Below are 25,583 nucleotides of genomic sequence, written 5' to 3' on the forward strand. Positions count from 1 at the left end.
AAAAAAAAAAAGGTTATATTTATATTTAAATTATTTTCAAAATCACAAAATCATCACCTTTTCAAACTACGAAAGTCAAGTTGGACAATAAAACGGCCGACACATATTCAACAAGAAATTTATTTACGTATCAATTAATTATTTTGTACATGATCTAGACTTATTTATAAACACAATTTCTACTGTAATTTTCTATACAAGGAGCACATGTGTGGAAAGAAATTTGAATCAAAATGTGTGGAAAGATTGGTCGCCAAAGCAATTTGAATCCAAATGTGTGGAAAGAAATTTCATCAGAGATTGATAACAGTAGCAGAAATACTGCCGAACCCCGTAAATAATGCATGGGATCCTCAGATAGTGCAATAAAAATGCAAGAAGTGGTAGAGGTGGCTGCCGAACAAGTGCTAGATATAGGTATGTCCCAAGTACTGCAGGAACAACAATTATTAACAAGAGAACAAATTCAGAATAAATATTAAAAAGGGACGCTTGAGCTTCTATTAGAACCATGGAAAAAAATTTAGAAAATAGGGATAATTACAAAATAAACAGTGGTTATTCAGTAAAAACCAAACATAAAATAAGTATACCTGGTTTTTATTCTTGCTCTGCACACGACAGGTAATCTTCTCAAAATTCTGCCAATATAAACTAGCTGTTAGCATACATTAAACATGGTAACTGATGTAATTCCTTAGATGAATAAACCATGACCTTGCCAACTTGTCGTAATGCACTAAAAAAGTTCTCCTGCTCTTGACGTGTCCAAGCAGCCCATTGGCGGGTTCTTTTCTGCCCTAAAGCACAAGTATCAAATAATACTAAAAATGCTGAACGGATATTTGAGCATAGTTTCATAATATTTCACAATTTGCACACTATTTGATTGAAGGTTAACGTGATTTGAATGTAAAAATGTACCAGATTTTTGAGTACCACTAGTCACTGAAGTAGACGGACCAAAATTATAATCTACATCATTCAGCAGTGCGCTTTCTGTGGAGGGCATACGAATTTCTAAAGCCATTTGAGATTGTGGATGCATCGTGAAGATGTTCCAGAACATCTAAAATATCGTGTTCTTCGTGTATAATATGAGATGCCTATCTGAAAGAGGAGGGTTTGCTCAGAAGATGCAACCTAGGAGGGAAAGTAATACAACAAAAGCAAAGACAAAAAAAAAAGAAAAAATAACAAGTGCAAAGAATACTAACTTCTAGAATTATGCCAACATCCAATAAATTTATTTTCTTTTAACTGATAAACTCCGGTATTCGAAGCACATGAGATACTTGTTGCTATATTAACTACAATAATTATGCCAACCTCTAACAAATTTATCAACGTTTCGCATTAAATATTGATCATTAGAGGAATTGTGGCTTTGGAAGCGTCTATTGTTAACATTCCTTATATACATCAAAAATAGTTGTGTAATAATGGCTTGGATGCACCACTCAAGGCACGATCCAAAGCAACCATGCTCCAGGTGTATCCAAGTTGCCAGATAACTTCACGTACTTATCAGAGTAGATAGAACAAATGCTGTGGGCCGAAAAATAAAAAAGAATATATCACTCAAACAAGAAGTTACTTTATCCTTAAGCAAGCCATCATTAACGCTTGGGCTCATTTGGTCTTCACATGTCACCTAGGATGAGGATGTCTTAGAATACACACCACAACTTGGCGTGCATCTAAACCATCCTTAAACAAAATTCCTTCGGATGATCATAAAAAATTAACACCAAATTAGATGAAGCTAAACAATATCCACACATTCCTCAAAAATCCACCAAATAAAATCATCTCCTCACCTTTTATTTCTAATACTTCAACCTTAACAGATCAATTATCTAAACATGACATAAGTTGCTCCACCTGTCGTAGCTCTCTGAGGCGTAACAAATATAAATATATTTTCTTAGGGTAATTGTAACCTATTGGGAGATTTGAGGACTTCACATAAATGACAATTATAAAAGGTTGTTGCAAATAGGCATAAGACTATTTATGAGGTTTCTTCATTAATATAGGAAATTGTAAATTTTAAAAAGAATAATGTAGTACAACGAGATTGAACAAGCTTCCTACACCAAGCAATAAAAGAGGCAAGAACAAGATTCCTACACCAAGCAGTCAAAAGACATTCTTTCATTCAATTCTTCATGGAAAATTTTAGAGTGAATCTAAAATTGGTAGAAAATTAATACTTCAAATCTATTTGTCTAATAAATTTCTCCATATATGAATGCAATTAAAAACACAACCGTGTAGTTCTGAAATCTTATATAACAGGAAATGAGAGGGATAAAAAATATCCATAAAAAGAACGAATCTATAGGTTTCAAATTGGTATGTGAAGTTACTAGCAATAAGAATGCTTCGGTGAGGTTAGACTATAAACTTGTTAAAAAGTTATACGGGAATAAAGGATGATCATCCTCTAATTTCTAAACAATTATTCTGTAAGTTTTCGCCAACGTAGATAATTTAGGATAGGGGAGAAGAAACTATATAATTTTCTTTGTTAAGCAATCCTATTTTTCGACCGCAATCCTATGGACTAAAACTGAACATTTATGACGCATGCAGTTTTTTTGTTCATTGCACTATGGTAATATTTTTCTTCATACCTATGTCACTTCTATCCAAGCTTATGCCTCAAATTACAAATGCATTACTCACTCACCAAAGTCAAAAAATTCATCCAAAGAAAATCCTATTTCTCGCCTTGCATTGCAACAAGTTTAAATTTATGGAGCAAGAGAAAAAGAACAAAAGTTCTAATGAGGTTGTGGAAGAAAAAAAATAATGGTTTAGCGTTGATGATTCTAAATGAATCTATCATGTGCATGGAGCCTAATCATGCCCCACAAGCATCTGAGATTATCGCCATTATATGTCGTTTCATGAAAAAAAATTACCATAATACCATTGAGAATATTGAAAATTTACATTATTATAATAGAGACACCAGCAAAATAATAGAAGCCCTCCCTATGGTGGGCATACTTTTTCTCCATATAGGTTTCACAAAATAATATTCTGCTAAATAAGTATTCATGCATATTTCTTCTCCCACCCTTCCTGTTCTAATTTAGGTTTTCTTTGGTTGTTTAGTTTTTCTTTCTTTCATACTGTTTTCCCAAATTTACATACACTTCAAATGAATACCACTGAACACCATTGCAGGTATCTCAACAACAATTAGATTTACTCCACCATTGTATTGTAGTTCTCACTTCATTTCTCATAAACATAATTTATACATTCATGGCAAAAACAACACGAAAGATAGAAGAAACTATAAATTTAGTGACTTGCTTCCCTATTGCCCTATTTTTTCACTTGCATACATAACTTTTGATGCATGTTATCTGTTTCCTGTTTCTTTAATCAATCTCTTCAACTTCTCAGCTCAAATCTTTTTGTGCTTTTAATTGATCTAATGCATCCTTACAAATCTCTTTTCTACATCAAGATGAAATCTCCATAAAATAAGATAACGAGCATTCTTCTACAGTTTTGCTGTAGAAAATTTCTGATATATATTATTGCAAAAAATATTTATTTTTTTGCGTTAAATTATAAAAAAAAAGTTTAAAACAATAAAAAACAATTGGCATTTATGAATCCCTCTACCTGCTGGGATTTGATGGGATTTGTTCATGCAAATGTTCCTTGGCAAGATTGGCTAACGTCAACTGCTATTCTTCCTTGTCTTCAACTTTAATAACAATTTTCTATCATGTTTACTTGATATTCCTCAATATTAAAAGTTGATCTTTATATGGTTGCCGATACAAAAATGAAAGCCTATGTTTGTTGGAAATTGAATTCATGCGTCTTCATATTAATTTATTCACAGTTTTGTTGTCAAGCTTATTTATGTGTAAAGCAGGTCTTTGATGAAGGATTCAATAAGAAAAGAATAGATTTCCTATTATGTTGATTCACACCATGGGATCAGTTCAATGCTATAAGATTTCAACTCAGCTCATTGAATTCTCTAGTTCAGCAGCTCTTCAACTATCATTTCAGAAAACATCTAGTTCTTTTGGGGTTAATTCATTGGCTGATTTTCGCTGTTTCTTGGTTGTTGTTATTAAGGATCAATGTTCTAGCTTATTAGCTGATTCTATGATTATTGACTACTAGGCATTTATCTCCCAAGTATTGTTGTGCTATGTGATTTTTTTCCTTTTTTATTTGGCCTTTTTGGTTAGTAATAGCTGCAGTTTCTTATTTATTCCAAGTGATTCATGTGGCTCAAGAATGCTGCGGGATTTTTGGATCGCTAACTTCTGATTTCCTCCTATAACATGACTTGATTCGCTTATGGTTTCATCCTATAATGTGGATTGACAGGATACCATGACTTGATTGGCTTCTGTTTTTCTCCTATGACTCCTATAGTGCGACTTATTGGTTGTACCCGATCACTGTAGCTAGGTAGATTGGAAACTTGATGAAACTAGTTGAAAGTGACTAAAACAATAATTTTAAAATTAGAGACTTTCTTAAAAGCAAGAATTCAGGATAGATTGAAATATATTATAATTAAATAGATCTTACAACAATAACAACAACAAGCCTTTACCCACTGAGTGGGGTCAGCTACATGAATCCTTTTTCTCCATTTTGCCCTATTGAGGGTCATATTTTCATTTAATTCAAAAAGATTAATATCATTTTTTATACAATATGCCCAAGTCTTTTTAGGTCTACCTCTGTCTTTCTTAACATAAGTAGAATCTAAAACATCCATTCTCCTAGCAAGATCATCAAATAGTCGACGTTTAATGTGACCAAGCTATCTAAGATGACTCTCTAATCTTGTCCACCACTGGAGCTACACCAACCCTATCACGGATATATTCATTTCACATTTTGTCTTCCAAGTGTCAAGCCACTCATCCACCTAAGCATCCTCATCTCAGCAACACTTAACTTTGTCTTATCCATCTTTTTTAAAGGCCAACATTCTGCATCATAGAGCATTATAGGTCTCACCACCATCTTCTAAAATTTTCTTTTCAATATAAGCGGTAATTTTCTATCACACAATAGGCCTGATGCATTTCTCCACTTCAACCAACCAACTTAAACTCCACTAATAACATCCCAATCTATATCACCACCTTTTTGAACAATAGACCCGAGATACCTAAAACGTTTTCAAGATTTGTATCTCTTGAAGTTTACTCATAAAGATTTATAAGAAAACAATAATAAATCTTCTCCAATAAAATTTCTTTCTTCAAAAGGTATCATTTGTATTAATTTTTCTAGTACATTCCAAAATTTTTCTTTTGAACTTATATCTAAAACTACTTGAGAAACATAAACACCTATAACATTAAAAATCTTAGTATCAACAACAATCTTTAGAGTTATATTTGAACTATATTATCTTTCAAACTCTTATCTTTAATTACATCTACACCATTTCTAGTGCGACTCATAATTGAATACCAAAGTTTAAAGCCTAATCTATCAATCTCCTTAATATTTTCTCCAAACCATTTAAATAGATCTTGATTATAAAAATTTTCTTATTTTTTGTCATTTATAGGCTATAAATAAGACACCTAGTATATATAAAATGGATTAGGCATTCAATATTGATATAAAATTACATGTTTTCCACTATCCTTATGTTTGTGCTGGTTTGTTGTGTCTTCATAAAGTATTTCACAGATATGGACAACTATTTTCAGGCGTGAGTCTTCTTGTATCAATGTGAAGCTTGATTTTGCCTTTGGGTATTGTACCATTGTGCTTGTTCTAGTTTATTTAAGCAACAATTTTGCATGTGTAAGTGCAATTTTATTAAGTATGATGCATGACTGATTTTCTTTCTAAAGTTTGCTAATATTTTATGTTTGGTCGCTCTTTTCTTTAGGATTTTTAGATTTGAGTGTGATCAACACTTTTACATCAAAAGCAACTATTTTTTGCTAAAGGTCAAAAGTTGATTAAAAAGTGAAATATTGCCAATTTCTAATTTCATTATGCATCTCATCCTAAAATGCATTAGCAAGCCCAGTGTACCATCATGCATCACACACATGCATGCATATAAAATATGAGTTGAAAATTTTTAATATTTCTAGTGTACTCCAAACTTCAATGTATTTAACTTGATTTTATTTTATGAACCTATAACCAGTACTAAACTCCTATCTTTCCATCCCCTCGATGTGAACTCAAATCCAACATCTTACCAAACAATTTCACTCAAGTTTCCATAAATTAACTTACATATGGGGATTGTATAAATTAGTAATTGCAAAGATTCCAATGCTCAATTTCTTAAAGCCAATTTCTGGCAATGAGAAAAAAATGATGCAAATTTAAAAGTTCAAGTTCATTGGAAATGCAAATCATATGTATTCAATTTTTGCGAATTTCTAGTGTACTCGAAACCTCAATGTAATTAACTTCATTTTATGTTATGAACCTTCAGCTAATACTATAAATTACTCTATTTCCTTCCCTTGGTTGTGAATACAAATCCAACATCTTACCAAGCGAATATACTCCTCCATTTTACATAAATTAAATTCTACAAGGGATTGTATCTATTGCTAATTGCAATGATTCAAATGCTCAACTTCTCTAAGCCAAATTGTTTCAAATAGGCCAAAAAGATAAAAAAATAAAAAGTTCAAGTTCATTGGGATTGTCACATTTTTGTACTTTCATTGTGCATCTCATCCAAATTTGCATTAATAACATAAGCTATTAATCTTCTAGCATCACTTCTGCTCTCCATTCATTTTAAATTCATTCCAAATTGCTAAAACTTCTTTGAACCCTATCGCTTCGCAATTCTTGTTCATTTGACTGCTTAAAGCTCAAAAATCAAAATTATCATTTCAATATTTAATCCAATTCCCATCTAAAAAAGTGTTTTAATCAGAAGAGTGGGTGTTGAGCTAACTAATCATTAATTATCAGCATTTTTTTTTTCTAATCATAAACTAATATGCCATCAAAGTTTTTGTGTATTAATAAAAAATTAGTTTCATCTTTCTCTTGTAGGATTATTTAATTTGATACAGAACAATATTGTAAAAGACAACATAGATGCTCGCATAAGCGCCTATCAAGATGAAGCAAGACCATACCACCTTGTTAACCTCCTAGATAGTCACCATCATTAAAATGTTGCAGGGGTAAGGCCTTTTTTATTTAAGATAGCTGAAGGAACCGCCTTGTGCTCATTGGAGACTAAAGTGCAAATAATACTTAACATTAAAAATGAGTTATCTTTCTATCATGATACTTAGACATTGAATGACGAGAAAAGGGCATAAGGAGTGGAGAAACAATGATGCGTTGTTGGGCAAATTGTTGGTGCAAAACCTTTACATTCTAGAATAGTAAACCTTGAGATTGAAAACAACGACTTGAAGAGGTAGATGAAAATAAAAAGATTTACATATCTAGTGACTAAGAACACATTAGAGAGGATGGTGATGAGAAACTATAATAGATAATCATCAAAATGAAATTATCCCTAGGCTATTCAAGAAAGAAATTTAAATACCATAAATATCCTTATCTAAAATAATGTACCAGTCAAGAATTTCAAAAATGGAATGCAAAGAAGATAGAAAAAAAACATTACTTTACTTGATCAAGTTCTAAATGTGATAACCACCACTTTATACGATTTAAAAATATTTAACAACAATAACAAGCCTTTATCCGACTAAGTGGGGTCGGCTACATGAATCCTTTTTCTCCACTGCGTCCTATTGAGCGTCATATTTTCATTTAATTCTAATAAATTAAGATCATATTTTATACAATATGCACAAGTCTTTTTAGGTCTACTTCTGCCTTTCTTAACATAAGACGAATCTAAAACATCTACTCTCCTAACCGGATCATCAGATCGTCGACGTTAATGCGACCAAACCATCTAAGGCGACTTTCTCTAATTTTTTTGGCCACTAGAGTGACACCAACCCTATCACGAATAGATTCATTTCACAATTTGTCTTTCAGTGTGAAGCAACTCATCCACCTAAGCATTTTCATCTCTGTAACACTTAACATAGTTTTATGCTTCTCTTTTAAAGGCTAAAATTCTATGACATAGAGCATTACAGGTCTCACCACCCATCTTATAAAATTTTCTTTTCAATCTAAGCGGTACTTTTCTATCACACAATAGGCTCAAAGCATTCCTCCACTTCAACCAACTTCAACCACATTTCAGCCAACCAACCTGAATTATGCTAATAACATCCCCATCTATATCACCATCACTTTAAACAATAGACCCAACATATCTAAAACGTTCACACATTTTAATAATTTGATCACCCATAACTACAACTCTGTCAGTGGAGCTACTATTACTAAAATTACATTCCATGTATTCAGTTTTAGTTCTACTCAAACGAAGGTCTTTAGACTCCAAAGTAGACCTCCATAATTCAAGTTTTTGTTGAGTTTTTTCTCTAGTCTTATTCATAGAAAGGATATCATCAGTGAAAAGCATACACCCAGATACATCATCTTGTAAATATCCGGTAAAAGCATACATAACTAAATAAAAAAGATATGGGCTTAAAGCCGACGCCTGATGTAATCCAACTGAAATAAAAAAATATTTGGTCAATCCTCCTTCTGTTCGAACACAAGTATCAGCTCTAGCATACATATCTTTAATGACTTGAACATAAGTCGTATCAACACATTTCTTCTCTAGAACTCTCCAGAGGATATCTCTTGGAACCTTATCGTAAGTTTTTTTCTAAATAAAAAAAAATCATATGAAGATCCTCCTTGCTCTCTCTGTACTTCTCCATCAAAGCTCTTATTAAATGTATAGCTTCTATAGTAGACCTGCCCGGCATAAATCTAAACTGATTTATGACAAATCTTTGAAATATGTCTTAACCTACGTTCATCTACCCTCTCCCATAATTTTAAAGTATGACACGTCAACTTAATTTCTCTATAATTTGCACATTCTTGTGCATCCCCTTTAATCTTAAAAATGGGTACCAAAATACTATTCCTCCACTGCTCAGGCATATTTTTAGTTTTTAAATAATATTAAAGAGTTTAGTAAGCCAAGAAACTCCTAAATCTCCTAAATATTTTTTCCTAAATATTTCCACACTTCAATTGGAATATCATTAGGTCCTATAGACTTTCCATGTTTGGTTTTCTTTAAATTCTCCTCAACTTCTTTTTTTACTAATGCGGCGGTAAAAATGAAATATTTTATTATTATTAACGATATTAAGATCACTAAGGTCGATCGTATTTTCTGAAACTGATCCTCTTTTCAGAAACTTCATTGAAAAGTTTATCAAAATAACTCACCCACCCAAGTTGAATATTTTTTTCTAAGAAATGTATTTTTTGATTTTCATCTTTATTACCCTTTACAAGTTACACTTTACAAGAGTTAAATTTTTTGTTTTTCTTTTCTCTTTATTTGGATAATTTATACATATATTTTTTACTCTTTTTAGTATCTAATCTGTTATAAAGATCACTAAAAGCCGATTTTTTAGCGTCACAAATAGATCTCTTAGAATGCCTACATGTCATTTTATTTTTTTTCTGAATTCTCTAAACTTTTACATTTAAACCAATTTTTATAACATAATTTTTTACATTTTATATTTTCTTGCACATTATTATTCCACCACCAACAGTTTTTATTATAGAAATTTTTCGTTCAGATTCTCCAAATATAATTTTTGCCACTTGTTTAATAGTATTTGTTACCTTATCCCACATAGAATTTGCTTCTTCATGAATATCTCAAATCTTAAAATCTTGAAGTTTACTCAAAAAAATATTTTTATTTGTATATTTTAGGTACCCATCTAATTCTATGACAACGATTTTCAGTAATCTTTATTTTACAACTCTTCATTTTAAAATCCAGAACTAATAATCAATGTTGAGTACTTAAATTCTCACTTGGAATGACCTTATAATATTTACATTCTCGACAATCTCTTCTTCTCATAAGAAAATAATCAATTTTTTTTATTAGATCCATTCTTATAAGAAATAATATGTTCATTTCTTTTCTTGAACAAAGTATTAGAAATAACAAAAATCATAAGCTAACGCAAAATTTAATATGGCTCTATCTTCTTCATTAATCACTCTAAAATCATAGCCACCACAAATATTTCTAAAATCTTCTACCACTATACCGACATGTTCAATTAAATCTCCTCCAATAAAATTTTTTTTCTTCAAGAGGTATCTTTTGTATTAATTCTTCTAGGTCATTCAAAAATTTTTCATTAGAACCTATATCTAAACCAGCACTTATAATATTAAAAATCTTAGTATCAACAACAATCTTAAGAGCTATAATACTATCTCCAATTCTATTAATTTTTACAACATTATCTTTCAAACTCTTATCTAAAATATCTATAATTATACATACAACATTCTCAATGCGACTCTTGCCTGAATACCAAAGTTTAAAACATAAGCTATCATTTTCTTAGCATTTTCCCCAACTCATTTAGCTTATTGAATAGATAAGATATTTATTTTTCTATGAATCATAATATCCATTAATTCCATTAGTTTTCCTATGACAGTACTTATATTCCAAAACCTTATCCTAAAATTAGTTTAATGGACTAACTTTTTTACCCACATTCATCCGTAATGTGGGAACCCTTGCTTATTTAACACTACACCCGGGCGCCGTTGTAGTGGCTCTTGCACACTTTTCACTGTATCCAGGTCATACCGTGTGTCAGTTCCAAGGGATGCCCTAACATTTACACAATGATCAAAAGGATTCATGTCATGAATTTTTGATAAAATTTATGTTGATTGTCGACAACCTGATGCAACTCTCCACTTTTCACATTCGAGAATTGGGACAAGGCAATGGCAGTGTTTAAAAATATTTAACAAACTTGAAAAATAGTTTATTAAGTGATCATATCTATTTCTTTTTTAATGTTTGGCTTTGCTTGAGTGCATGGTTGGGATGTTCCCTCAGAAATTGGGCAGCCATATCTCCATGAGTGAGCACTTTTAATAACATTGGTATGGAACTATGATATTCTATCATCTTGAAACTTTATATTAATTATGTCATTCCATATAATTTGTTGTCCTTGTTCTAAAAGAAACCAAAAAAGATTATTATGAATACTCAAGGTCTATGATCTAGCTGAAATACCATTCTTAGTACAAAATTAGAGATGTAGCAATGTCTGTTATTCTTCCCTCTACTCTCTAAAATATGTTTTGTTCCCGTCAAATATGCTCATAATTACAGCACAGCATAAGTTTCTATGCAGTATAGACCTTAAGGATATGGCTTCAGATCTGACAGGGCTCCTACCTCTTCATAAATTTTCTGCAGTTGGTTGAAGTTTAGCAATCAGATTTGAGCATACAGTTTAGGTCATGTTGAAACCGCCCTTTCAAAGGCAAAAATCAGCAAAAAAATGTGTCATCTATTAGACTAGAACAGAGTCGTATCCTCTGTGGAATAATTGAAGATAGAAATATTTGCATTTGATCCAACATAACATTCAAATGCTACATAGAAAATGAGTCAGACTAATAAAATGTAGTGAAATATAACGCAAATGAACATAATGTGATTGAGGTAAAACTTGAAAATCAAATGCCAGATATGGCAGAGCAGATCAGATTAAAAGGAGAAATGAAACTAACTACAATACCACATGTAAAAAATAAGCAGATAACTACAACAAACAATAATCATGCATACTAAAAGAACATCTTTATCTAATACAGATGAAGAAAAATCCCTAAATTCAATAGATGAATCTATCAATAGAAGCAAAGCAAAAGATTTTCAATATTTCAAACCTCTTTTTGTTCCCCTGGAGGATTTGAGTAAAAGACTGAACCTTCTAACAATCAACTTCCAAAGGGAAACAGGTCCAACTAGCGAATCACTTGACCGCCGAGCAGTTCCTGTTCCAATGAAAGCAAATTACTTGTGGTTTCTGATAATTTTGGCCATCCACGTGAAGTTACGTTGTTTCAGATTCAGGGAGAAAGGATAGAGAACAGGAGGACAAATAATAGTGCATCGATCATAACCCTTGGGTGTTGGAACACATATCAACAATCAAACCAATACCTAATGAGTAATGTTATTCCCCATGTAGAACAGACATTAAATTACCTATAAGGATATTAGGCACAGTGGTTGGATACAAATGTTTCTTCAGCAGGATAGATTTGAAGCATATACTTTAGGATCTATTATTTTATTATTTCACCAAAAAAATAAAGTGGGAGTTAGTTACATAGAACCTAAAACTGTTCAACTTATATATTTCACACCCAAAATTCGTTATTGAATAATAAAAGAACTAAAATATTATAATAAAATAAAAAATAGAATCTCCCATAAACTCTTGAATGTCATCATCTTTATCTAGCACGCAGGGTGAAACACGCCTTTTTTTTCAAATGGACAAACTTATTATATAAATGAATTAATTTTTCAAAAAATAAAATGAATAGCACATAAATTAAAAACAAAGCCTTGTATTTCATTATTATTGATGAATTGAACAATATTACAAGTTTTTCAATCTATTTGCATTTTTGTATAATGTTGCATTTGAGCTTCAATCAGAATTAAATCAAAGACTTATTTCTCAATATACGGTACAAAACAGTCATTAAGTCAATTATCACTCATTCGAATGTGCAATTGATATTTGGCAATCTTCAAGGTAAAAAATACTCTTTCAACTGTAGTAGTAGCGACTGGTAAAACTAATGTTCGGATAATAAGTTTATAAAATAAAGGATACACACCATCCTTATTTGTCTTATATAACTATTTTTCAAGATTTGCAAGTTCACCTAAAGATTAAAAATCAACACTGTTATGCATGTTAAAAACATAAATGGATAACTAATACTCAAGAGTCATAAGCTCAATAACGAAAAAAAAATAACTTGAATATAACTTTGTAAAGCGAATCAGCTTTATGTTAACAAAAACAGATAATGAATTACTTGGGTTTAGGTAGGCCCTAAAAAAATAATAACTCAATATTTACTTCAGATAAACGATTATTCAACTAATTAAATTTCAAGACAATCACTGTGTAAAATAATGGAACAAAATAATAATATAAATTCATTATTTTTCACCTCTACACATTGACCGCCTTTTGGAATATCAAATTTAAAAATATTACAGAAATGAAATGCTTCTAATAACAATCTCATTTATTCTCTCACCATCTGTAATTGATGTTTGCATAATTACACCAATTTTATTGCATTCTCAATGAACTAATCTTTTGTTTATAAAAATTGTGATATATCATTTATAATATCTAAAATATCAATCATTAAATGCACTGTAAATAGAAAGGCAAACAAATCGACTTGCAATGATTAAAATGCCAATTTTAACTGATTGTCAATCATGTATCTGTTCCTCCTTAATTATCACAAATACTTCAAGTATGAATGTACACATTTTTATAAGTTTAATTACAATATAAAATTGTGAATTGCAATGGTGTCAATAATATTTCTGGATTCAACCTATACTCATTAATTAAATCTCCGGTCTTAAGATGCAAAAAGATTTTTTTTATTGATTGATTTTAATATCATCACTTCTCTTACAGAAAACTAATACATTTAAAATTCTTAAAGTAAACTCACAAAAATAATTACTCAGAGGTTGTTTGAGATCACTTTTATTTTTTTGCTTTATATTTTTTGTTTTTATTTTATTTTGTTTATGTTTTGAATTAATATAAAATATGTTTGATTAAGATATTATTGTTTTTTAAACACTCAAAGCACCTAGAAGTTTATTTTAGTATTTCTAAAAGCAAAGAAAAAAATAAAAATAAAAATAAAAAATAAAATTGGCCCCAAACCAATGACCCCAAACCAAACCTTAAGAATTATTTTTTGCTACAACCACTAAACATAATTGAAATTGATGAGTAAAATAATGCATATAATATATTTGTGAAATAAGATTAAGAATAAGTGTTTTCAAACCATTAAACTTGTTTAGTACCAATAATTTTTTTAATAATTTATCATTTTCTATCAACATAACTTATTGCAGCAAATTGTTGTTCTTTAATTAATATATCATAAGACTCATTCACTCTAACAGACAAAAATATAAATGACTTTTATCTGTCAAGATAAAAACTAAGGTCCTATTTAGGACAGCTTTTTAGGTGCTTTCAGTTTTAGAAAGCATCAAGGTTGGCATTTGGAGTTGCTTTTTTACGGCATTCCAGGAATTGTGTCAAAGGAACAAAGTTTTGAGAACAGAGGGTTAGAGTTGCTGTCCAGTTCGAGTTACCCAACGTATTTGAAAAAGGACACTGCCCCTAGTCAATTTGTGAAATTACTCGCCTATAACCCGATCCACACATCCACGAAAGAAATATCATAGGGCCTTTCTTCTCCGTCGCCGGCCGAAGCTTGGTGTTGCATTATCTTTCTCATCATTCTTTTTGCCTTTGATTCTTTTCTTCAAATGGATTTTAACTTTGTTTTCCTTAAGTTGAAATTGATTTGAAGATTTTTAGAAAACTTTTGTATGCATCTATGTAATGCTTGCATCATTTGCTAATCGGTTGATTTATGTGTTCTATCAACCAATCTATATGAGTAGAATGTAGAAGCTCTTCAAAGTTTGGGGTTTTTCCTTCCTTGTTGTTGGTCCAAGCTCTATGCACGATTTTTTTTTCTTGGTCGCATTGAGTGCAATTCATGCCATAGTTTTGGATATTATGGGTAGACGCTTTTTTTCCCCTTTCGAAATGTTGTTCTTCGTTGAGAGTATCAATTATTGTTTAGGGTTTGGTTTTGGTGTGCGTGTTATGGTTTTGATGAGCATCGCTTGTGGTTTTGGTGAGGATCCCACATACATACCAATTGAAGCATGCGAACATCGAACAGAACAATCAATAATGGAGAATAATTTGATAGTGGATGATTTTGAGATATTCGATGGGGAGGGTGTTCAGGAGATGATTCAATTGAGGTAATAAATCACAGATGCTTTACTGAATGCTTCAAATATTTATAATTGATCATTTGAGGAAACAAAAAACAGATGAAAAAAGGTTTTTGTGAGAAATATTTGGAGTGTCTTTTGGTATGAATTTTGATTTTTATTGAGTTGTGTTTAAAGATTATTGGTTGATGCATATTTTTCTTAAGTTATATGGTGATGGTTTTTTCTTACAAAATATGTGTGAATGATATTATTATACACATCTATGTATGTGTTGGCTATATTTTTCTGAAGTCCGAGAAGTTAAGTGATTTCATTTATAGTTTTCAGTGTTTTGTGGTTTATGTGAACAATTGCTTTTTATTTTCTTGAGGTTTATGGTTAGTCATATGACATTAGTGGTTATTTTAGATCATCATTACGCTGCTTTGCTTTTCGACATATATGAGTTTGATAATAAACGCTTAAAGGCAACCAAGTATCATTTTTATGCATTTTTTTATGTTGACTCTAAGCCTTTAATTTTTTTTTACTTGCTCTACCACACATAAAGTCAAATTTCTCAATTAAACATTAAATATTACATTCTCATGAAATATGAGTTCAAGGATTTCAAATGCTTTTAAAGTTCGGTATCAGAACTATGGTATGCAATATTATGAGCATACTTCAAGACGAGAAAGTAGCTATGGGAGAAGATTCTATAAGTGTCCCAGAAATAAAACACTTCGTGATTGTAAAATTTTTTCGATGGGCTGATGATAGTGAAAAATTCACTTCAAATAGTGATTATGTATGGAGAAAAGATTTGGAAAAATAACTTGAATGTTTGGGCAAGAAAGATAATGTTATCATAGTATAAATTGTTGTTATTACAATCTTTATTATCATGTAATTATATGTTAGGTGATGTATTAAACTTGATGTAGTATTACAAAAGAATTTTTGAATTCTTTTTCAAGTGTTAAAATTTATTTATATTATTTTGTTAGAATTATTACTAAAACTACAGACTTACAACTAACACATATCCATAAGGTCATTACAGTATTTTTTCTCAGAAATAGCTGCAACATGGCAAATCATCCAAACATACAGATAGGTAAACATTAAGAAGCTTTCTAACAACAACTTCTCCCTGAAATAATTTCACAGCTTCTTCAAATAGCTATAACTGCCCCAAATGCACTATAAAATCTAAGCTGTTATTGCTTAAAACTTTCTCAACCATTAAAATCTACCAGCATTTCAAATATAATTTTTTTTTATTTTTTTTATTATGATTATCAATAAAATGAAGTGGCTATAAATATTTCTTTTGGTTAACAAATTCAACTGATTCATCATAATCATGAAATGATAATCCTTATCATAGAAGAAATATAATTCAATCAAAGGTTACGATCAATTAAATATTATATTTTTTATTCTTCTTATCCTTACTCAACCATAACATAAAAATGCACTTGAGATTTTTTAGATCCTCATATTTTTGTCTTACTTTATTGTGAGCGTTGTTATGTATACCATTGTGAGCTAAATTTTTTTTTTCATTTTAATTTTTAATATTTCACCAAGTAATGATTTCCACTTCCTTGAGTTGCATCAAGTTATTCTAGAGACTTAAATCGATAATAACAAAGACAATATAGTCATATTTGTGCATGTTATAATCTAATCAAGCTGAATACTCAAACCATTTTGAACAAAATTTACATGCAAAGTTACATATCATTATTTGGGAATATTAATTTTTTTTTTGCCGGAAGTGTTCCCTTGAGTAAATACCTTCTTCATACTTTTCTGTTCTCATTAACACCATAACTATAGACTAAATGATGAAGTCCAATCGGTTAAAAGCTTATCAATATTATTTTCACCCATTTTTTATTTTTCAAATAATGATCTATTTACAAAACTTTAATATGAAAAAAAATATAATATCAATATAAATAATTTAAAATTTTATAATAAAATATCTTTAACATGAATATTAAAATAACATAGGTTAAACAAATAACTCAATCAAAGTCTAATAAATAAATATTTAACAACAATTAAATACAAATAGAAGCAAAAAATTTTAAAAAATATAGGCACACCATCAATCATTTTTAAAAAAAACACACTGTCAATCATTTCTTTAAAATAAAAGTACACTAGTAGTCATTTTAACAAAAGCACATTGATAGTCATTTGTTTTAAACTAAAGATACATTATCGATCAATTTTAAGAATAAAAGCACATTATTAGCCATTTTTGAAATAAAATATTATTTATTATCATGCCTGAACGAATGAACTCTCTTAAATTACTATCAATCCTCAAATTATGACATGTTTTCGTTGAGTAGTTATAATTCTACAAAAAGTCATATTTTCATGATATAGTTATTACACCAACAAAAACAAAGCCTTAATCCCAATACATAGGGCCTATTACATGAATTCTTTTTCTCCATTGCATCCTATTAAGTGTCAAATTTTCATTTAGTTCTAATAAATTAAGATCATTTTTTATACAATAAGCCCAAGTCTTCCTAAGTCTACCTCTGTCTTTCTTAACATAAGTCGAATCTAAAACAATTGAATCATCAGATGGTCGACGTTTAATGTGACCAAATCATCTAAGACGACTCTCTCTAATTTTGTCCGTCACTGGAGCTACATCACCCTTATCACGGATATATTCATTTTGCATTTTGTCTCTAAGTGTAAAGCCACTCATCCACCAATCATCCTCATCTCGGCAACACTTGACTGAGTATTATACTTCTCTTTAAAGGCCAACATTCAGCATCATAGAGCATTGCAAGTCCCACCACTATCTTATAAAATTTTCCTATTAATCTAAGCGGTACTTTTCTATCACACAAAAGGCCTGAAGCATTCCTCCACTTCAACAAACCAACTTTAATTCTACAATTAACATCCCCATACCTGAGATATCTAAATCGTTCATACCTTTTAATAATTTGATCACCCAAAATTACACTTGTCACTAGAGCTACTACTACTAAAATTACGTTCCATGTATTCAGCTTTAGTTCTACTCGAATGAAGTCCTTTAGACTCCAATGTAGACCTCCATAATTTAAGTTTTTTCAAGGCATTTTCGCTCGTCGTATCCATAAGAAGGATATCATCAGCAAAAAGCATACACCAAGGTACATCCTCCTGTAAATGTCTAGTAAGACCATTCATAGCTAAAGCAAAAAAGATATGGCTTAAAGTTGATCTCTGATGTAAACCAACAGAAATAGGAAAATATTTGGTCAATCCTCCTTTCGGTCCGAACACAAGTAACTCTAGTATACATATCTTTAATGACTTCAATATAAATCATATCAAGAACTCTCCAAAGGATATCCCTTGGAACATTAAAGTAAGCTTCTTCTAAATCAATAAAAATCAAATGTAGATCCTCCTTATTATCTCTGAACTTCTTATCAAACCTCTCAATAAATGTATAGCTTCCATAGTAAACCTGCCCGACATAAATCCAAATTGATTATGAGAAATCTTTGTACTACGACTTAACCTATGTACAATTACCCTCTCTCATGATTTTAAAGTATAACACATCCACTTAATTCCTCTACAATTTGCACACTCTTGTGCATCCCCTTTAATCTTTAAAATAGGTACCAAAATACTCTTCCTCCACTCCTCGGGCATCTTTTTAGTTTTTAAAATAATATTAAAGAGTTTAGTAAGCCAAAGAAACTCTCAAATCTCCTAAATATTTTCACACTTCAATTGGGATATCATCAGGTCCTCAGCATTTCCACCCTTGATTTTCTTTAAAGCCTCATCAACTTCTTTTTTACTAATCCAATGGTAAAAATGAAACGTTTTATTATTATTAATCATACTAAGATCACTAGATCGATCGTATTTCCAGAAACTTCGCTAAAAAGTTTATCAAAATAACTCAACTACCTATGTCGAATATTTTTTTCTAAGAAAATTACTTTTTGATTTTCATCTTCAATACACTTTACGTGAGTTAAATCTTTACTTTTCTTTTCACTTTATTTGGCTAGTTTATAGATATATTTTTCACCCTCCTTAGTATATAATCTCTTATAAAGATCACTAAAAGCATAACTTTTGGCATGACAAATTGTTCTTTTAGACTCCACATTGGTCGTTTGATATTTTTATCAGTTCTCTAAGCTTTTACATTTAAATCAATTTTTATAACATAACTTCTTATATTTTATCTTTTTTTGCACATTATCATTCCACAACCAACATTCCACTATCATTCCACAACCAACTATTTATATTTATAAAACCTTTTCTTTTGACATGATATAGTTATTAACATAATAAAAAAAGGAATTTGTGAAGCCTAAATAAATTGAATATCTTTTAAATTATAATTTAAATATTTCTCAAAAACTCTAAAGATGTATACCGTAAGAAAACCCCACTTGATTTCACTTAAATATTAATAAATTCGTGATAATTATCTTGATGACTATTATGAATAAATAAACCTATAAAGAATACTTGATGGCACTTTTATACTCATACATTTGAGATGTTATCTTAATGGCCTCATGTTCAAAATCAAAATACTTCGGTTTCTATCAGTATATTGAACACAGAAAAAACAAAAATAATTAGTTGGATAATAAGTTCAGTTAGTAAATGACTCAAAAATTGAAAAAAAATAAATGTTGGTTTAAATCAATAATAATAAGTGCATATATAGATACTATGTGATCCATAAGTTCAGCATTATGGTAGAAAAAAAAGTAATTGAAAGGTAGTTAAGGCTTATCTTGGTAATGGATAATTTAAAAGATTTATAATCAATAAAAAGGAAGTAAGCGTAAAAAAGTAACCGTTCGAAGTTGAAAAATAATATCAAAGGACAACTTCCTTTGATAATGGATAATTTAAAAGATTTATAATCAATAAAAAGGAAGAAAGTGTAAAAAAGTAACCGTTCAAAGTTGAAAAATAATATCAAAGGATAACTTCCTAATATCATTATAATCAGTATCGATAATAGCTTTTGCATGAAAAATTTCATTATTGCAAATAGTATCTATTTCAATGCAGTGGAAAGTTGATACCAATGTTCAAGCTCGTGCAATAAAAATATAGAGATATTACATAAAAATAACACAAACTCACCAGGTAAAACAAATTCAAAATTAGCAAAACTTCAAGAACCACCAGCATATCAAATTTGAGTAGATCGGACTTTGGATTAATCCCCATCCTCAAGATTTGTCTCTAGTTCAGATTCTAATTCGTGTGTCAACATACAATCCTCTAACTCTGAGTCTTCTTTATTAAAAAGAGTATCATTATGTCAACATCTTAGATAGGTTTAGACATAAATTTAAGTTGTGATGGTGGTGGTGTGGGCAATGTTAAAGTAATACACATAAATGTAAATGAAGATAAAATATTTCTAAAAGTAGTGATAAGCGGTAAAGTGATCCTAGAAAAGGATTCTTAGGAAAAATTCCCTATCTTTACGGCCCTATGATAAGTGTCAACGGGAGCTTTAGAGTCATTAAATTTATATTCCTATGTAATATCTAACCTTAGTCCCTTTATGAGTAGAGACAACATTAAAAAGGTTTAAATTTGGGTTATTGGTGATTATACCTACAATGTCCGATGCAAAACTTGTCATAATATTTAGAAACATTATGATAATATTATTTGTGGTGATTAATTAAAGTAAATAAAACTTTCTAATAGTAAACAAATATAAATTCTTATTTAAGTTGCATTTAATGTTAAACCAAAAACTTACAACACAATGTCTATCAATCTTTTGAAAATTTGATCTAACAAAAACTTTAATCTAAGACCCCAACAAACTCAATTTAGAAAAAATTTTGATAAGTAATATTTATCAAGTAAGCTCATATACCAAAAAGACAATCTCAGAATATTTAAGGATAGAGTGTGCTACATAATAATAATTATTACAATCAAGTTGATGATGATAATATTGATAATATGGATTCATGATAAATAGGAAAAAAGCTACAACAATATGCCAGATTCAATGAAATAATCAATGCAGCATGCATGCAATAAATGTAAAACTTCTTTTTCAAAGAAAATAACAATAAACAATACATGTGGGGTCATATGTTAAATTGCATCAAGTCATCAAAAGAAACCCTATAAGAACTTCTACAATAAAAATCTTAAAGAATGTATAATCACATCATGACAATATGAAATAAATCCAAACTCATGCAAGTTCATGAGCCTTGATCTGTATAACATAATTAAAACAAAAAAAAAACCTTTCATGATGTTCAATGATAAACCTCGAAGATGAGCTAAATGCGAATTTGGAGTTGAAGAGATAGTTGATGACAAAGAATAACACAAGAAAGCAATCTCAATATACACTTGATGTGGTTAACCAAGAATGAGAGGGAAATCAACTCTTCTATGAGCAGCCGAACTTATCTATTACTACCTTTCTTTAGAAGGAGTCTTCTTGATTTAGATAGCATCAAAAAATAATCAGACGAAAAGAAAGTGAATAACAAAACAATGGTAAGATAATGTATGGAATAGATTTGTTGGCTAATTTATTTTGTGGACTTAGAAAGGAATTTTTGAGCGAATTAAAAAGTATCTATAAGAATTTCTATGGAGATTCGAGAACTAATTAAGAATATAAATCATAATATTAAATTAAGAAGTTGATAATGAAAACAAACCTTACCCAACTTATGTCTCACCAATAGCGAAAATTGGATCAAAATTTTAGGGAGTTGAAAATTTGAATTTTATTTCAACAGTTTTACATCAAGCTGCAAGTGGTGGTGATTGGTGGTGGTTGTAGTGTTGTTGGTGGTAGACAAATATAATGGTGTTGGAGGTAAAAGACAATGTAACTTGCTTAGGTTAGAAGGCAATGTAGAATCATCGGATTCTAAAATTTTGGAATGTATATATAACATATAAGTGAAAGTAGTGAACATAAAAGTTTTAAGGTATTAAGTGTAGAAAATAGAACAAAAATAGTGATGTCTTGATGAATAATTAAAGGGCCAAGCATTAAATATGTAGGAGAGCCAAAGGGGTCGATGCATCCAAGAATCATTCTTGATATAGGAATATTTTGCTCAGATAAAAAAATGTGGACGAAAAACGGAGACGGCATGGACATGATAAAACAAGTCGTTTGTGCCAACTCCCAAAGATGAAAATGATAGGATTAACAAAATGAAGAACAGGGGAAAAATAGGAATAGCGAAAAAGAGAGTGGGTTGAGAAGGGGTGGGGTGTGGGAGGGAAACAATGGATACACAACCCATATAAAATAAGAAAAAGAATAGGTGGATGACCGACCGCATTTAGTGAAAAAAGAGTTGGGAAGGATCTTGCTCATTAAATTTGTATTCATTAATCATCCATTAAAGCTTGCTAACAAGCTAAAGTGATGAAATAACAAAAATAAAGTAACTAAACAAAGCTAAAAAAAATCATGGATCTTTTAAAAACAACCTTTTTTTTTGTAAAATGATTCTCTAAATATAGTGACACTTTATTGCATTTATATTACATAAATAAACCTAATGTCATATATGATAGCATGTGAAAATTTAGGAGTTAAAAATAAGGCAGCCACTAATAGAGCAAATAATTAAGTATACAACCTTCACATGTGAGACTCAAGCTTTAGACCCTCAACATTACTATTTCTAATTTCTTGAGAGGCATCTATTACTAATACCTTCCAATTACTTGAAGATGGGCCAACATTATACTGATTTTCTACAAAAATAGTAAATCGCTACAACAAAGCTAAGCTCCATGACCTTTTTCCCTTCTAAGGTCTCTTCCATGGTGTATGTGAACTGAAATTGCTCTAAACTAAGCCAAAGAAGGTACTCAAACTTTATAATGTCCTAGAAGCTTCTCCAGTATGCAACAAATTAGCCAATTAATATAAAAATATGCTCATGACTAGGAACAAATCTTATTAGATTGTTCGTGATGGAAAAAATTTGTATTGCCTTCTCCAAAATCTCAATAAAGCATAAAAAGTGGAGAAAAAAAGCCCAATCATTTAACTACACGTTGAACAAAAGATGATGATCAAATAAACTAATTTACCTGGGAGAAGTAGTAAAAGTTCAGCCATTTACACCTGCAAACAAACAAAAAGATACCACATAAAAAGAGAAAATCAAATACATATCTAATCTCAATGTCTTATAAATCACAAATGATGAGAACGAAATTAGATTAGATGGAAAAAAAAAACTCACAAAACGCTTCATCGCTTCGAGCAGACGACCGGCAGGTTTTCTCCGACTGGAATTTCGAGAGAGGAGCGAACCATCAGACGGGACGGAGACGAATTAGGCGCTTCGAGCAGAGGACCGGCAGGGTTTCAATGGAGGATTCCAATATCTTCACACTCAAGAGCGGGACGGGGATGAATTCGCCGTGCTAGAGAGAGGCAGAAACCGAGGCGGGCGGCGTGACCTAAGAGCGTGGCCGGGCGGTGTGAAGGGCAATTGAGCAAGAAGATATATTCAAGAGGATGGAAGGTGGTTGTGGTTTGGATTTTTTATTACATGAGGACATTACTCAAAAAGAGCGAAAATATTTGCGTATATAAGACATATGCAGCGGGGGGTTATATCGGGGTTATATCCCTCTGTAACCCCTCGTAACCTCTTCGTAAACTACTTATAACCTACAAATGAGTTTCGTGCTTTTGGGGTACAAATAAATTATACGGAGGTTACAAGGGAGTTACACGGAGGTTACAGGGGGTATAACCTGGATATAACCCCCTTGTACCCCATGAATAACCCCTAACGTACGCAGCACTGCGTACGTCTTATGTACGCAAATATTTTCCCAAAAAGATGGGTGTTTTTTCAAAAAATTTTATGTGGGAACTCCTGCAGGATATTTTTGAGTTATTTTCAGGATATTTCTGAGTTATTTTCAGGTTATTTCTGGGTTATTTGCAATAATCCCAAAATAACCCAGAAATGACCTGCATTCTTTATGTTTGGGTTATTTATGGGTTATTTCGGGATTATTGAAAATAACCCAGAAATAACCTTAAAATAACTTAGGAAGAATCTGCACCGCACGTAGAGATATGTCAGATATCCGGACAGAAAATGTGTGTGTTTTTTAATTGAATACCTTACACGAATTTACGACTGGTTTACTGATGTAATAATCGTTGGGGTTGGGGTGAGATGACCAAATTATCTCCCCCATTTAAATACACATCACTCAACACCACTCATTTATTATGTATTTACATATCTAACATTAAAATTTACATTTTTACATTTCGACCATCCAATTATTTCATATCACATTAAGAATATCATCACTGTTATTGTGTTACATATCATTATTACCTCTTTAACATATTTTTGTAATCAAAATTGATATTGGCACTTTTTTCAAATCCATAATTGATATTGACGTCCTCTCGTGTCCATAATTGATATTGGTTTCTTTTTGTGTGCTTAAGCCTTTTGATTGGTTAGGTATTCAAGTCGACCTGCTTAGCTAGTTTGGGTCGGCTATTTGGTCTGGATACTAGTCGGCTTTCGCTTTGAGAATCTGGGCGTCTTTGAGGAAAAATTATTCAGTCCGGAGACCGCACGCAGGGTTATCTGCGGTAGCCAATAAAAAACTGACAGCTGGAGTTATGGCCCACCAACAAAAAAAATAAGCGGAAAACATTGTTTTTACAGCGTGACCCGGCCTGAGCCCCGCCCAATATCAAAAAAGCGTCTATTTGTCACTTTCTGATTCCGCCAAATTGTATATTCTGGCATTTTGGATCCCGCCAATTCGTAAATTTCCAGCTTTAATTCCTTTTAGGTGTTAGGAAATATTTTATTTTTCCATTTGCATTCGTACTCAGCTATTCAGCTAAAGTTCTTCCAATGGATTTGTCTCTCGACTAAGAAATGCTGATGGAAAATGACTGCGTGAATGATTGCGTGAATGATGTCAATAAGCTTAGCTTATTAGCTGAGGGCTGAACCGTTCCGCAGGTGAACTTATTTCTTTCTATTTACTGGTGATATTTGGGTTTAGGGATGATTGGAATATTGTGGAGCTATTCTGGTTTGATTACTATATGATTTGATTGTAACATTACTGTTATGTTGGAGGATGGGTGTGGTGTTGGCTAGGTATTATCATGGTTTGTAGGTTAAGGGTTTAGAATCATAATACAACAAAAATAGCAGCAAAATATCACCAGACAGAAAAAAATCACTTATATTATCTTAATATTACCATAATAACACCAAAATAAGACAGTCACTTTAAACTGTACATTTATTTTATTATAATGTCATAATACAACAATAATATATTCCATCTATTTTGGTATTGTCATGGTGTTATGTTGTTGTTGTAATTAGTGTTATTCTGGTGTTATTTCCATGTTATTATGGTTGTATTATGGTATTATTGTTGTATTATCTCTTAACTACATTTGTGTTATTATGGTATTATTTCTGTATTTTTATGGTGGTATTATGTATTAAAGTATTATTTTTGT

The 25,583-nt window shown here is 30.9% G+C and overlaps 1 protein-coding gene across 2 annotated transcripts in view; it reads right to left on the reverse strand.

Moving 5' to 3' along the window:
- The window catches only part of LOC110019699 (TSL-kinase interacting protein 1), a 63,351-nt gene extending 39,749 nt beyond the window's left edge, over window positions 1-23,602 (reverse strand). For both annotated transcript variants that reach the window (XR_002293477.1, XM_020717485.1), the window contains exons 1-6: window positions 23,299-23,602; window positions 23,144-23,177; window positions 11,869-11,976; window positions 925-1,110; window positions 718-800; window positions 594-641 (exon numbers count right to left, since the gene is read on the reverse strand). Coding sequence is in view for 1 of the 2 variants with exons in the window: in XM_020717485.1 (XP_020573144.1) it covers window positions 594-641; window positions 718-800; window positions 925-1,069 (276 nt within the window). In the remaining variant the exon portion in view is untranslated. The remainder of the gene's footprint in view (window positions 1-593; window positions 642-717; window positions 801-924; window positions 1,111-11,868; window positions 11,977-23,143; window positions 23,178-23,298) is intronic.
- Between the last annotated feature and the right edge of the window lie 1,981 nt (window positions 23,603-25,583).

The sequence above is a fragment of the Phalaenopsis equestris genome, unplaced genomic scaffold (genome assembly GCF_001263595.1).
Source record: "Phalaenopsis equestris unplaced genomic scaffold, ASM126359v1 Scaffold000070, whole genome shotgun sequence".
Classification (NCBI taxonomy): domain Eukaryota; kingdom Viridiplantae; phylum Streptophyta; class Magnoliopsida; order Asparagales; family Orchidaceae; genus Phalaenopsis; species Phalaenopsis equestris.